The sequence below is a fragment of the Coregonus lavaretus genome (assembly GCF_964263955.1).
Source record: "Coregonus lavaretus genome assembly, chromosome: 29".
Lineage (NCBI taxonomy): Eukaryota > Metazoa > Chordata > Actinopteri > Salmoniformes > Salmonidae > Coregonus > Coregonus lavaretus.
The window spans coordinates 6,945,703-6,959,521 of NC_140016.1; the positions used below are offsets into that span (position 1 = coordinate 6,945,703).

General features: G+C 47.1%; 1 protein-coding gene across 1 annotated transcript; it reads left to right on the forward strand.

The window, feature by feature from the left end:
* Positions 1-436: 436 nt before the first annotated feature.
* On the forward strand, positions 437-1,624 carry LOC311104838 (D(1) dopamine receptor-like; the record flags this gene model as incomplete). The annotated part of the gene is made up of 1 exon (XM_084146770.1): positions 437-1,624. The coding sequence occupies one exon, from the start codon at positions 437-439 to the stop codon at positions 1,622-1,624; it is 1,188 nt and encodes a 395-aa protein (XP_084002896.1).
* Positions 1,625-13,819: the final 12,195 nt, after the last annotated feature.

A 13,819-nucleotide genomic window follows, 5' to 3' on the forward strand; every position in this document is an offset into this window, starting at 1 on the left:
ATGGTAGGGAGAGTCACCTCGGTCAGCCTGTGACCAGTCTACCTGTCTGTCTGTCTGTCCACAGGACACATGGGATACAGCAGACAGAAGGACTCCTCTCACCCTGTACGGAGATCTAAAACCTCTACTATCCCTGTGGGATTATGTACAACCATCCACCTCTCCAGAACAAAGGATGTCAGAACAGATTCAGAGTCTGGAACAATGCCAACCCCAGAAAGAGGCTCCCTGGAATGTCTTTTACCTAACTGTTGTCTACTATCACGGGACACAAACAAACAACAAGACGTTATCAGAGATGTTTGTTTGGATGAAAGGGAAAAACCCTGAGGGCTTTCCTTCTGATGCGGCTCTTCTCTACATTATGAGCTGATTGAACCCCCCCCCCCTCCCCCACCCTACACACACGCACACACATCGTCCCTCCCCACCGATGATGGATCTGACGAATGACACCACGGTCATCACAGCCAGCGACGGGGGTGTCTTATTGGATGACTCCTCAACCCGCGTCCTGACTGGCTGTTTCCTCTCGCTGCTCATCCTCTCCACGTTGCTCGGCAACATCCTTGTGTGCGCCGCCGTCACCAAGTGCCGTCACCTGCGTTCCAAAGTCACCAACTTCTTTGTGATTTCGTTGGCCGTCTCCGACCTCCTGGTCGCTGTCCTGGTGATGCCGTGGAAGGCCGTGACGGAGGTTGCAGGGTTCTGGCCATTTGGCTCGTTCTGCGACACCTGGGTGGCGTTCGACATCATGTGCTCCACGGCGTCCATCTTGAACCTGTGTGTGATCAGCGTGGACCGTTACTGGGCGATATCCAGCCCGTTCCGCTATGAGAGGAAGATGACTCCTAAAGTGGCGTTCGTGATGATCAGCGTGGCCTGGACGCTCTCCGTCCTCATCTCCTTCATCCCCGTCCAGCTCAACTGGCACAAAGCCCAGACCTTTACCTCTACCTCCATCACTACCTCCACAACCACCCCCTACAGCCTCCAGGCCTCCCCAGACTCCTCTAACCCTGTTGGGGATAACAACACACATCAGGCCCCCCGGGACTGGGACAACTGTCACTTCAGCCTGAACCGGACCTACGCCATCTTCACCTCTCTGATCAGCTTCTATATCCCAGTGATCATCATGGTGGCCACCTACACCCAGATCTACCGCATCACCCACCGTCAGATCAGATGCATCGCCACCCTAGAACGGGCCGCAGAGAGCGTCAAGAACCGACACAACAGCTTGGGTGGAGGCGGTGGAGGATCCAGCATATCCGAATCAGAGAGCTCGTTCAAGATGACGTTCAAACGGGAGACAAAGGTCCTGAAGACGCTGACTCTGATCGTGGGCGTGTTCGTGTGCTGCTGGCTGCCCTTCTTCGTCCTGAACTGCATGGTGCCGTTCTGTGAGCTGTCGCCCCCCGGTGGCGTGGCCTCCTTCACCTGTATCAGCCCCACTATGTTTGATGTGTTTGTGTGGTTGGGCTGGGCCAACTCTTCTCTCAACCCCATCATATATGCCTTCAACCCAGACTTCCGCAAGGCGTTCTCTATCCTCCTGGGCTGCCACAGACTCTGTCCTGGAGATCACGGGATGGACACGTTCTGTCTCAATAAGAAATGAGCTCAGAGCCTCAGAACTCCCACTGGTAGTACAACATCTGCTGAGACACTGGTCTCAGAAGAGGATCTACAGGACCGGCTGTCATGGAACAACAGAGAACTATGGCATGCCATCATCTGGTACATTGTATCGCCATAAGCAAGCAGAGGAAGCACTACAACCTTGGTGTAAAAAGGTTTGATGTTGTCATTGAGGGTTCCGCCACCTAACATGCAGTTTGATCTGAAATGGCACTGCAATGAGAGATGAGTGACCCTTTGCAGTGTCCCTGACTGTGCAGTGAATGCGGTAAGTCTAGTGACACAGTGTCTCTGTAGAGTAGATACTACAGTGAGTCAGGGCCTCAGACTGGGCTCTGATCCAGTGATCCAGTGTCTCTGTGGGCTGTCCAGTGATCCAGTGATCTAGTAGACATGAAAAAGGGTGAAGGATTTGATATTATGACTGTGTGTGACAGAGTACAGGAAGAGTGGTGCTAACGATTCTCTGAGACTGATAATCCACAGACTGGGCTGGCAACACGCACACACACGCACGCACGCACGCACGCACGCACGCACACACACACACACACACACACACACACACACTGACCGCTACAGATCTCAAACGTCATAGAGTTTTAAGACTCAAACCAAATCATATTTATGTATGAACATAAACATGTGAATGAATGACTTAAAAACGTCTCTACTGAGGCAGCTAGAAGGATTTCAGACTGTCCAATAGAGATTGATATTGTGTGCATTATTGTGAACTTAACAGAATGTTAAAAAACAGGACACTTTATTAGAAAAGTGAAGAGCTTAAATACAGTACTTCAAGAAAATATGTTATTTTTTACAATTTGTTCTCTTGCAAACAGTAACTTTGAGTGTGTTCTTGTTAAAGTCCATACCTATACTTCCATTGTTTTAATTGATGGGGGAACGCCAAATGATGGTCAACTGAATAATCTTTCTAATGATGGTAATGAAATTCAGAAAGCTTAAGGCTATTTCATAACAAACATCAATTTAATTTGGACCACCATTTTAAATCCCCCTCCAAGGTGTTCTACCTTATTAATGAGCTCCTCATCTTGCATTGTGTCTGTGGGTTTTCCAAAGCAATGCCAGGTGGCCCAACTAGCTCTCACGGTCTCACTGCAGAATTAGACGTTCATCCACGTTCTCCAAACGTCAGATTTTGAAGTGTTCTTGTTTCTCCTGTTGCTCTGTATCCTTCCATTTCTCCAAACGTCACATTTTGAAGTTAAGGGTTAAGTTTAGGCGCTCATTCCAAATGGTTAAGGTAAGGGGTTAAGGTTTGGGATAGGGTATAACAAAAAACAAAAAAAGTCTCGCATTTCACTACATCCTCAGGACATGGATAGATGTCCAATTTCAACGCCAATCTTGAACGATCTCCCTCGGTGGCCAGCAATTACATAGTCATTTTAGGAATATTTGAATAATTTTTGTGTCATGTCTGAATTTCTCATGAAAAGTTTCCCTTAATTAACTAGAGGTGAAACTAATTAAAACAAATGACCGTGTGATTGTCATGAAACCGACATGGAGCCGAGAAAGAAAGGGTGCGTCCCAAATGACACCCTATTCCCTATACTGTATGGTGCACTACTTTTGACTAGGGCCTATGGGGCTCTAGTCAAACGTACTATACTATATAGGGAATAGGGTGTCATTTGGGACGAACTGAAGTATTTTTCTTTACAATCTGCTTGTTTATTCCCTCACTGAAACCAGTACTTGTTATCTCAACTCTAAGAATCTCATTGTAGATCATATAACAGCTATGTGGTTTTGTGCCAGTATACAACAATTATTTCTGAATAAATATAGGCCTCTATCTGTGGTATGTTTATTATTACTAAGGCCTGTGCCTGATCCACGCTGAATAGAAGTTCAGTGAAGTAGCTTTGTCCGAGCAAGAATGGCCCATAGGGCAGGAGCCTATCTCCTGTTTCGTAGTGTGCGGCAGCTTGATGTACAAGTCCACACCCTGGACAGGACGCTAGTCTTTTGCAGGTCTTTACCCCCAACAGTAGTGAATAGGGTGGATCACTGAATAAGAGTTGAAAGCAATAGTCACCAGAACGACATTCACTTCGGATTCCAGGTTAGTCACTCTGAAGTTAATGTCATACCTCCAATGTTATTAAACCTGACGAGAGGAGCTCTCTGTCTCACAGCCAAAGCCTCCCTCATACTGTACTGTAGCCTGTACACACCACACACACACACACACACACACACACACACACACACACACACACACACACACACACACACACACACACACACACACACAGCGGAGCACAGTTCTGCAGTGGGATGACAGTGCTGTCCAGTGTTCTGATGTAGGCTCAGTACTGCCCTTGCCTCAGTGTCAGCAGAACGTCCTGAAGCATGCTGGGGGCAGTATTAGAGGGACACAGCAAGCAGACAGCAATTAATGTGACTGACATCATTCAGAGTGATGGCTGGGGCCCTGAACTTGTGAGGGAGGGAGGAAGGAAGGAAGGAAGGAGTAAGGGGGGGAGGGAGGGAGGGAGGGAGGGAGGGAGGGGGGTAGGGAGGGAGGGAGGGAGGTAGGAAGGAAGGAGGGAGGGGGGTAGGGAGGGAGGGAGGGGGGTAGGAAGGGAGGGGGGGAGGGGGGAGGAGGGAGGGAGTTTCTTGTAGTTGGCCACAGTTTCTTGTAGTTGGCCACCAGGTTTGCACACATCTCAGGAGGGATTTTGTCCCACTCCTCTTTGCAGATCTTCTCCAAGTCATTAAGGTTTCGAGGCTGACGTTTGGCAACTCAAACCTTCAGCTCCCTCCACAGATTTTCTATGGGATTAAGGTCTGGAGACTGGCTAGGCCACTCCAGGACCTTAATGTGCTTCTTCTTGAGCCACTCCTTTGTTGCCTTGGCTGTGTGTTTTGGGTCATTGTCATGCTGGAATACCCATCCACAACCCATTTTCAATGCCCTGGCTGAGGGAAGGAGGTTCTCACCCAAGATTTGACGGTACATGACCCCGTCCATCGTCCCTTTGATGTGGTGAAGTTGTCCTGTCCCCTTAGCAGAAAAACACCCCCAAAGCATAATGTTTCCACCTCCATGTTTGACGGTGGGGATGGTGTTCTTGGGGTCATAGGCAGCATTCCTCCTCCTCCAAACACGGCGAGTTGAGTTGATGTCAAAGAGCTCCATTTTGGTCTCATCTGACCACAACACTTTCACCCAGTTCTCCTCTGAATCATTCAGATGTTCATTGGCAAACTTCAGACGGGCATGTATATGTGCTTTCTTCAAATCAAATCAAATCAAATCAAATCAAATTTTATTGGTCACATGCGCCGAATACAACAGGTGCAGACATTACAGTGAAATGCTTACTTACAGCCCTTAACCAACAGTGCATTTATTTTTTTATTACTAAGGCCTGTGCCTGATCCACGCTGAATAGAAGTTCAGTGAAGTAGCTTTGTCCGAGCAAGAATGGCCCATAGGGCAGGAGCCTATCTCCTGTTTCGTAGTGTGCGGCAGCTTGATGTACAAGTCCACACCCTGGACAGGACGCTAGTCTTTTGCAGGTCTTTACCCCCAACAGTAGTGAATAGGGTGGAAATCATGCAAATCAATTTATAACATTTTTGACATGCGTTTTTCTGGATTTTGTTGTTGTTATTCTGTCTCTCACTGTTCAAATAAACCTACCATTAAAATTATAGACTGATCATTTCTTTGTCAGTGGGCAAACGTACAAAATCAGCAGGGGATCAAATACTTTTTTCCCTCACTGTATATATATATTGTACATTGTACATGTACACTACCGGTCAAAAAGTTTGAGAACACCTACTCATTCAAGGGTTTGTATTTATTTTTACCATGAAGGATGGTCAATATGGAACATTTCAATAACTTTGAAAGTTTCTTCAAGTGCATTCGCAAAAACCATCAAGCGCTATGATGAAACTGGCTCTCATGAGGACCACCACAGGAATGGAAGACCCAGAGTTACCTCTGCTGCAGAGGATAAGTTCATTAGAGTTACCAGCCTCAGAAACTGCAGCCCAAATAAATGCTTCACAGAGTTCAAGTCACAGACACATCTCAACATCAACTGTTCAGAGGGGACTGTGTGAATCAGGCCTTCATGGTTGAATTGCTGCAAAGAAACCACTACTAAAGGACACCAATAAGAAGAACAGACCTGCTTGGGCCAAGAAACATGAGCAATGGACATTAGACCGGTGGAAATGTGTCCTTTGGTCTGGAGTCCAAATTGGAGATTTTTGGTTCCAACCACTCTGTCTTTGTGAGACGTGGTGTGGGTGAACGGATGATCTCCACATGTGTAGTGCCCACCGTAAAGCATGGAGGAGGAGGTGTTAGGGTGTGGGGGTGCTTTGCTGGTGACACTGTCTGTGATTTATTCAGAATTCGAGGCACACTTAACCAGCATGGCTACCACAATATTCTGCAACGATACGCCATCCCATCTGGTTTGGGCTTAGTGGGAATATAATTTGTTTTTCAACAGGACAATGACCCAAAACACACCTCCAGGATGTGTAAGGGCTATTTGACCAAGAAGGAGAGTGATAGACTGCTGCATCAGATGACCTGGCCTCCACAATCCCCCGACCTCAACCCAATTGAGATGGTTTGGGATGAGTCGGACGGCAGAGTGAAGGAAAAGCAGCCAATAAGTGCTAAGCGTATGTGGGAACTCCTTCAAGACTGTTGGAAAAGCATTCCAGGTGAAGCTGGTTGAGAGAATGCCAAGAGTTTGCAAAGCTGTCATCAAGTCAAAGGGTGGCTATTTGAAGATTCTCAAATATAAAATGTATTTTAATTTGTTTAACACTTTTTTGGTTACTACATGATTCCATATGTGTTATTTCATAGTTTTGATGTCTTCACTATTATTCTACAATGTAGAAAATATTACAAATAAAGAAAAACCCTTGAATGATTAGGTGTGTCCAAACTTTTGACTGGTATTGTATAACCAGGTGAATCCAAGTGAAAGTTATGATCCCTTTTTGATGTCACCTGTTAAATCCACTTCAATCAGTGTAGATGAAGGGGAGGAGACAGGTTAAGAAGGAGTTTTAAGACTTCAGAAAATTTAGACAAATGTGTGCCATTCAGAGTGTGAATGGGCAAGACAAAATATTTAAGTGCCTTTGAACGGAGTATGGTAGTAGGTGCCAGGCGCACCGGTTTGAGTGTGTCAAGAACTGCAGCGCTGCTGGGTTTTTCACACTCAACAGTTTCCTGTGTGTATCAAGAATGGTCCACAACCCAAAAAGACATCCAGCCAACTTCACACAACTGTGGGAAGCACTGGAGTCAACATGGGCCAGCATCCCTGTGGAACGCTTTCGACACCTTGTAGAGTCCATGCCACGATGAATTGAGGCTGTTCTGAGGGCAAAAGGGAAGGGGGGGGGGGGGGGGACTCAATATTAGGAAGGTGTTCTCTTTGTACACTCAGTGTACATATATTGTACATGTAAATATATTCGTAACAGCACCAAACATAACATGTTATATACAGTTGAAGTCGGAAGTTTCAAATTTCTTGTTAACAAACTATCGTTTTGGCAAGTCGGTTAGGACATCTACTTTGTGCATGACACAAGTAATTTTTCCAACAATTGTTTACAGACCGATTATTTCACTTATAATTCACTGTATGATAAAGAAATGTGTGAGTAAGATATGACTAAAATGTCACACCCTCAGTTAAACTAATAATGTATGACTATTAGTAGACTAGAGCTTAGAGAGTTAATCAAATGTGTTTATATAAGATGCATATTTGCCCAGCAACAGAGTATTTGTGTCTTGTATTTAGGCAAGCAGAAGTGCAAAACGATTGAAACCAGAAACAGGAGACTGGTTCCAAAAACACACAGGGAAGGGGAGTGAAAGGCTTGCAGGATATTTTGAGAACAGCGATAACTATGTATGGGTTCTCCTGAGTGTCGCAGTGGTCTAAGGCACTGCATCGCAGTGCTAACTGTGCCACTGGAGATCCTGGTTCGAATCCAGGCTCTGTCGCAGCCGGCCGCGACTGGGAGACTCATGGGCGGCGCACAATTGGCCCAGCGTCGTCCAGGGTAGGGGAGGGAATGGCCGGCAGGGATGTAGCTCAGTTGATAGAGCATGGCGTTTGCAACGCCAGGGTTGTGGGTTCATTTCCCACGGGGGGCCAGTATAAAAAAAGAAAAAATAAAATAAAATATGTATTCACTAACTGTAAGTCGCTCTGGATAAGAGCGTCTGCTAAATTACTAAAATGTAAATGTATGGGAATAGAGAAAAAATGCAGCCTGCCCGAGCAAGGAGTAGACTATGATAAGAACATGTGTGTGTGACCGGATGGTCAGGAGAGCAGAGGATAACCACATGAGCTAAACCCAGGTGTGAGTTTACAAGATGTGTACAGTGGAAAAACACAGCCAGCCTAAAGCGGGGTGAGATTTTTCCTCTGACGTGTGTGTATAAAAAGATTGTACGTCCATTTTGTGACAGAGTGCTCTCAATTAATAAAGACTGACCATTGCAGAAAGGGGTCTTTGTTTAATTTATTTAAACTAGAGATTTACACCTCTGGGAATTATTCAAAGATTTAAGAAGTGTTTGACTTCAACCATTGAGATAACAAAATTCTCGTGACACTGTATCACAATTCCAGTGGGTCAAAGGTTTACATACACTAAGTTGACTGTACCTTTAAACAGCTTGGAATATTCCAGAAAATTATGTCATGGTTTTAGAAGGTACTGATAGGCTAATTGACATAATTTGAGTCAATTGGAGGTGTACCTGTGGATGTATTTCAAGGCCTACCTTCAAACTCAGGGCCTCTTTGCTTGACATCATGGGAAAACCCAAAGAAATCAGCCAAGACCTCAGAAAAAATTTGTAGACCTCCACAAGTCTGGTTCATCCTTGGGAGCAATTTTCAAATGCCTGAAGGTACCACGTTCATCTGTACAAACAATAGAACGCAAGTATAAACACCATGGGAGCATGCAGCCGTCATACCGCTCAGGAAGGAGACGCATTCTGTCTCCTAGAGATGAACGTACTTTGGTGCGAAAAGTGCAAATCAATTCCAGAACAACAGCAAAGGACCTTGTGAAGATGCTGGAGGAAACAGGTACAAAAGTATCTATATCCACAGTAAAATGAGTCCTATATCGACATAACCTGAAAGGCCGCTCAGCAAGGAAGAAGCCACTGCTCCAAAACTGCCATAAAAAAGCCAGACTATGGATTGCAACTGCACATGGGGACAAAGATCGTACTTTTTGGAGAAATGTCCTCTGGTCTGATGAAACAAAAATATAACTGTTTGGCCATAATGACCATCGTTATGTTTGGAGGAAAAAGGGGGATCTTGCAAGCCGAAGAACACCATCCCAACCGTGAAGCACGGGGGTGGCAGCATCATGCTGTGGGGGTGCTTTGCTGCAGGAGGGACACTTCCAAAGTTGTGGCAACATGGCTTAAGGACAACAGTCAAGGTATTGGAGTGGCCATCCCAAAGCCCTGACCTCAATCCTATATACAATTTGTGGGCAGAACTGAAAAAGCATGTGCGAGCAAGGAGGCCTACAAACCTGACTCAGTTACACCAGCTCTGTCAGGAGGAATGGGCCAAAATTCACCCAACTTATTGTGGGAAGCTTGTGGAAGGCTACCCGAAATGTTTGACCCAAGTTAAACAATTTAAAGGCAATGCTACAAAATACTTCTGACCCACTGGGAATGTGATGAAAGAAATAAAAGCTGAAATAAATCATTCTCTCTACTATTATTCTGACATTTCACATTCTTAAAGTAAAGTGGTGATCCTAACTGACCTAAAACAGGGAATTTTTACTAGGATTAAATGTCAGAAATTGTGAAAAACTGAGTTTAAATGTATTTGGCTAAGGTGTATGTAAACTTCCGACTTCAACTGTAGCTAGCTTCCTTGTGTGTCATCTTTTAGCTAACTGGAAATGTATTACTGTCGAATATTTCTTGAAAGAGGTGGGTTGTCAGATATTTAGGCCTACATGTTAGCAGAGATGATTAAGTTACATCTCGGCAATATGCATATCACTTTGAGATTTACTATACTTTCTGTTGTAGCCTGGTCCTAGGAAGTAACTTAGTATAAAACGAGAGTTCAAAGCATGCAACTTCTTTGACATTTCTGCTGAAAAATCCAATAGACCATTGATATTTGTTTGTATCCTTGTACTTACATCTCAAGTCAACAACAACTATCCATCATGTTGTTCATCTGCAGGTTTAATGAATTCTGCAAAGCAAAGGTGGCCAGTGCAGGGACAGAAGGACAGAGCAGCATTGACTCATTCTTCACCACCACAGGTGTCCATGTGTACAGCCAGGGCCACCCCAGGCAGAAGGCCATAACAGAGGCTATACTGCAAGACCTGATCATTTCCTGCAACCTGCCTATGTCCTTAGTGGACAACCCTCACTTTAGGCATTTCATGTCAGTGTTGATGACAAATATAGACCAGTAAGTAGGCCCATGTTGACCAGGCGCCTGCATGACTTAACACTGAACAAAGAGGCTACAATCAAAAGTGTGTGACGGAATGAAGTGAAATATAGACAATGTCTGCCACATAATACCATGCACTTTAAAATGTTATGTTTTCTTTTTTTCATATCCGGTACAATTAATTTTATTAATGTAAACTGTCTACGTTTTAAAAGGAAATGTTCTTTCATACAAGTATGGACTAATGAACAAGGGAGTCACCACATCAGGCAGAGAGCAATTGCCAAAAGGGACTTGAGACTTGACTTAGACTTGGCCCTAAAAGACTTGAGACTTGACTTAGTCTTGGCCCTAAAAGACTTGAGACTTGACTTGGACTCTACCTCAAAGACTTGTGAACATCTCTGCTATGTGCACACTGCCCACAAATGAGGTGGAAACTGAGCTGCACTTCCTAACCTCCTGCCAAATGTATGACCATATTAGAGACACATATTTCCCTCAGATTACACAGTCCAATTTTGATAAACTCCCATATCTATTGGGTGAAATACCACATACAGCAGCAAGATTTGTGACCTGTGCCACAAGAAAATGGCAACCAGTGAAGAACATACACTGTTGTACAGTGCCTTGTAAAAGTATTCATCCCCCTTGGCGTTTTTCCTATTTTGTTGCATTACAATTTGTAATTTAAATGGATTTGAATTTGGATTTCATGTCATGGACAAAATTGTCCAAATTGGTGAAGTGAAATGTAAAAAATATCTTGTTTCATAAAATTATGGAAAATAAATAACGGAAAAGTGGTGCATGCATATGTATTCACCCCCTTTGCTATGAAGCCCCTAAATAAGATCTGGTGCAACCAATTACCTTCAGAAGTCACATAATGAGTTAAATAAAGTCCACCTGTGTGCAATCTAAGTGTCACGTGATCTGTCATATGATCTCAGTATATATACACCTGTTCTGAAAGGTCCCAGAGTCTGCAACACCACTAAGCAAGGGGCACCACCAAGCAAGCGGCACCATGAAGACCAAGGAGCTCTCCAAACAGGTCAGGGACAAAGTTGTGGAGAAGTGCAGATCAGGTTGGGTTATAAAAAAATATCAGAAACTTTGAACATCCCACGGAGCACCATTAAATCCAGATAACCCTGAAGGAGCTGCAAAGCTCCACAGTGGAGATTGGAGTATCTGTCCATAGGACCACTTTAAGCCGTACACTCCACAGAGCTGGGCTTTACGGAAGAGTGGCCAGAAAAAAAGCCATTGCTTAAAGAAAAAAATAAGCAAACACGTTTGGTGTTCACCAAAAGGCATGTGGGAGACTCCCCAATCATATGGAAGAAGGTTCTCTGGTCAGATGAGACTAAAATTGAGCTTTTTGGCCATCAAGGAAGACGCTTTGTCTGGCGCAAACCCAACACCTCTCATCACCCGAGAACACCATCCCCACAGGGAAGCATGGTGGTGGCAGCATCATGCTGTGGGGATGTTTTTCATCGGCAGGGACTGGGAAACTGGTCAGAATTGAAGGAATGATGGATGGCGCTAAATACAGGGAAATTATTTTGGGAAACCTGTTTCAGTCTTCCAGAGATTTGAGACTGGGACAGAGGTTCACCTTCCAGCAGGACAATGACCCTAAGCATACTGCTAAGGCAACACTTGAGTGGTTTAAGGGGAAACATTTAAATGTCTTGGAATGGCCTCGTCAAAGCCCAGACCTCAATCCAATTGAGAATCTGTGGTATGACTTAAAGATTGCTGTACACCAGTGGAACCCATCCAACTTGAAGGAGCTGGAGCAGTTTTGCCTTGAAGAATGGGCAAAAATCCCAGTGGCTAGATGTGCCAAGCTTATAGAGACATACCCCAAGAGACTTGCAGCTGTAATTGCTGCAAAAGGTGGCTCTACAAAATATTGACTTTGTCAGAGACAATGAGCTACAGCTGCCTCTGATTGGGAACCACACCGGCCAACATAGATCTACACGATCTAGATCTAAACATAGAAAATGCAACATAGAACATACCACACAGAAAATACACACCCTGACTCAACAAATACGAGTCAGGGCGTGACAGTACCCCCCCCCCCCAAAGGTGCGGACTCCGACCGCACAACATAAACATAACAGGGTAGGGGCCGGGTGGGCATTCCGCCTCGGAGGCGGATCCGGCTCAGGGAGTGACGACCACTTACTCTCCGCCTCCCTGTTGCACCCCTGGTCTGGTCTGGACCTCGGCGCGCTGCTTCCCCTCTCCTTCCTCCCACGAAGTACCAAGCCCTGTCTGGACCCTGGTGTGGGAGACCCCGAACCTGGAGAGGGGCTGACGTCTGGGTCTGGACTGGAGCCGCTGACCGGAGCTGGACCGGGCACCGGTGGAGCGGACTACTCTGGCTCCGGAGTGGAGCCGCTGACCGGAGCTGGACTGGACCCCGGTGAAGCGGATTGCTCTGGCTCCGGAGTGGAGCAGCTGACCGGAGCTGGATCAGGCACCGGTGGAGCGGACTACTCTGGCTCCGGAGTGGTGCCGCTGACCGGAGCTGGACTGGACCCCGGTGAAGCGGATTGCTCTGGCTCTGGAGTGGAGCAGCTGACCGGAGCTGAACTGGGCACCGGTGGAGCGGACTGCTTCGGAGTGGAGCAGCTGACCGGTGCCGGACCAGGCACCGGTGGAACATGCACGGACCGTGCCGGACTGGACACACGCACCACTGGCTTGGTGCGGGGAGCAGGAACGGGCCGGACCGGGCTGGCGATGCGCACCACTGGCTTGGTGCGGGGAGCAGGAACGGGCCGTACCGGACTGGCGACGCGCACCACTGGCCTGGTGCGGGGAGCAGGAACAGGCCGGGCCGGGCTGGCGACGCGCACCACTGGCTTGGTGCGAGGGGCAGGAACAGGCCGGGCCGGGCTTGCGACGCGCACCACTGGCTTGGTGCGAGGGGCAGGAACAGGCCGGACCGGGCTGGCGACGCGCACCACTGGCTTGGTGCGAGGGGCAGGAACAGGCCGGGCCGGGCTGGCGACGCGCACCACTGGCTTGGTGCGAGGGGCAGGAACAGGCCGGACCGGGCTGGCGATGCGCACCACTGGCTTGGTGCGAGGGGCAGGAACAGGCCGGGCCGGACTGGCGACACGCACCACTTTCTTGGTGAGAGAAGCGGGACTGGGTTCCTTTATAAACCCCCGCTCCTTCTGCTGCCTAACCAGCTCCTCTCGCCGTGCCTCTACACTTTCCTTCTCCCTTTTAGCCTCCTGTAGCGCCTCCCTCTGACCGAATAACTCCTGCTCCCTCTGAACCAATAGCCCCCGTAACATGGTGGCCTCCTCTCCTAACCTGCAGATCCGCCCTTTAACGGCCTCCTGCTGCCTCGTCGTCCACACCGTGTGCCCCCCCAAAACATTTTCTTGGGGTTGCCTCTCGGGTCTCCGTCATCGGCACTGTTGGCACCGTTTCTCCTCTCCTACCTGGGCATCCTCCTTCATCGCCTTCCGGTAACGGACGGCCTCCTCCTTCGTAATTCTCCCCCAACCGAGGAGGACATCTACTAATGTAACCTCCTGTTGAATTCCCGGCGTTTGCTCCTGAACACGCTGCTTGGTCCTCGTTTGGTGGGATCTTCTGTCACGTTCGTTTACAGACGG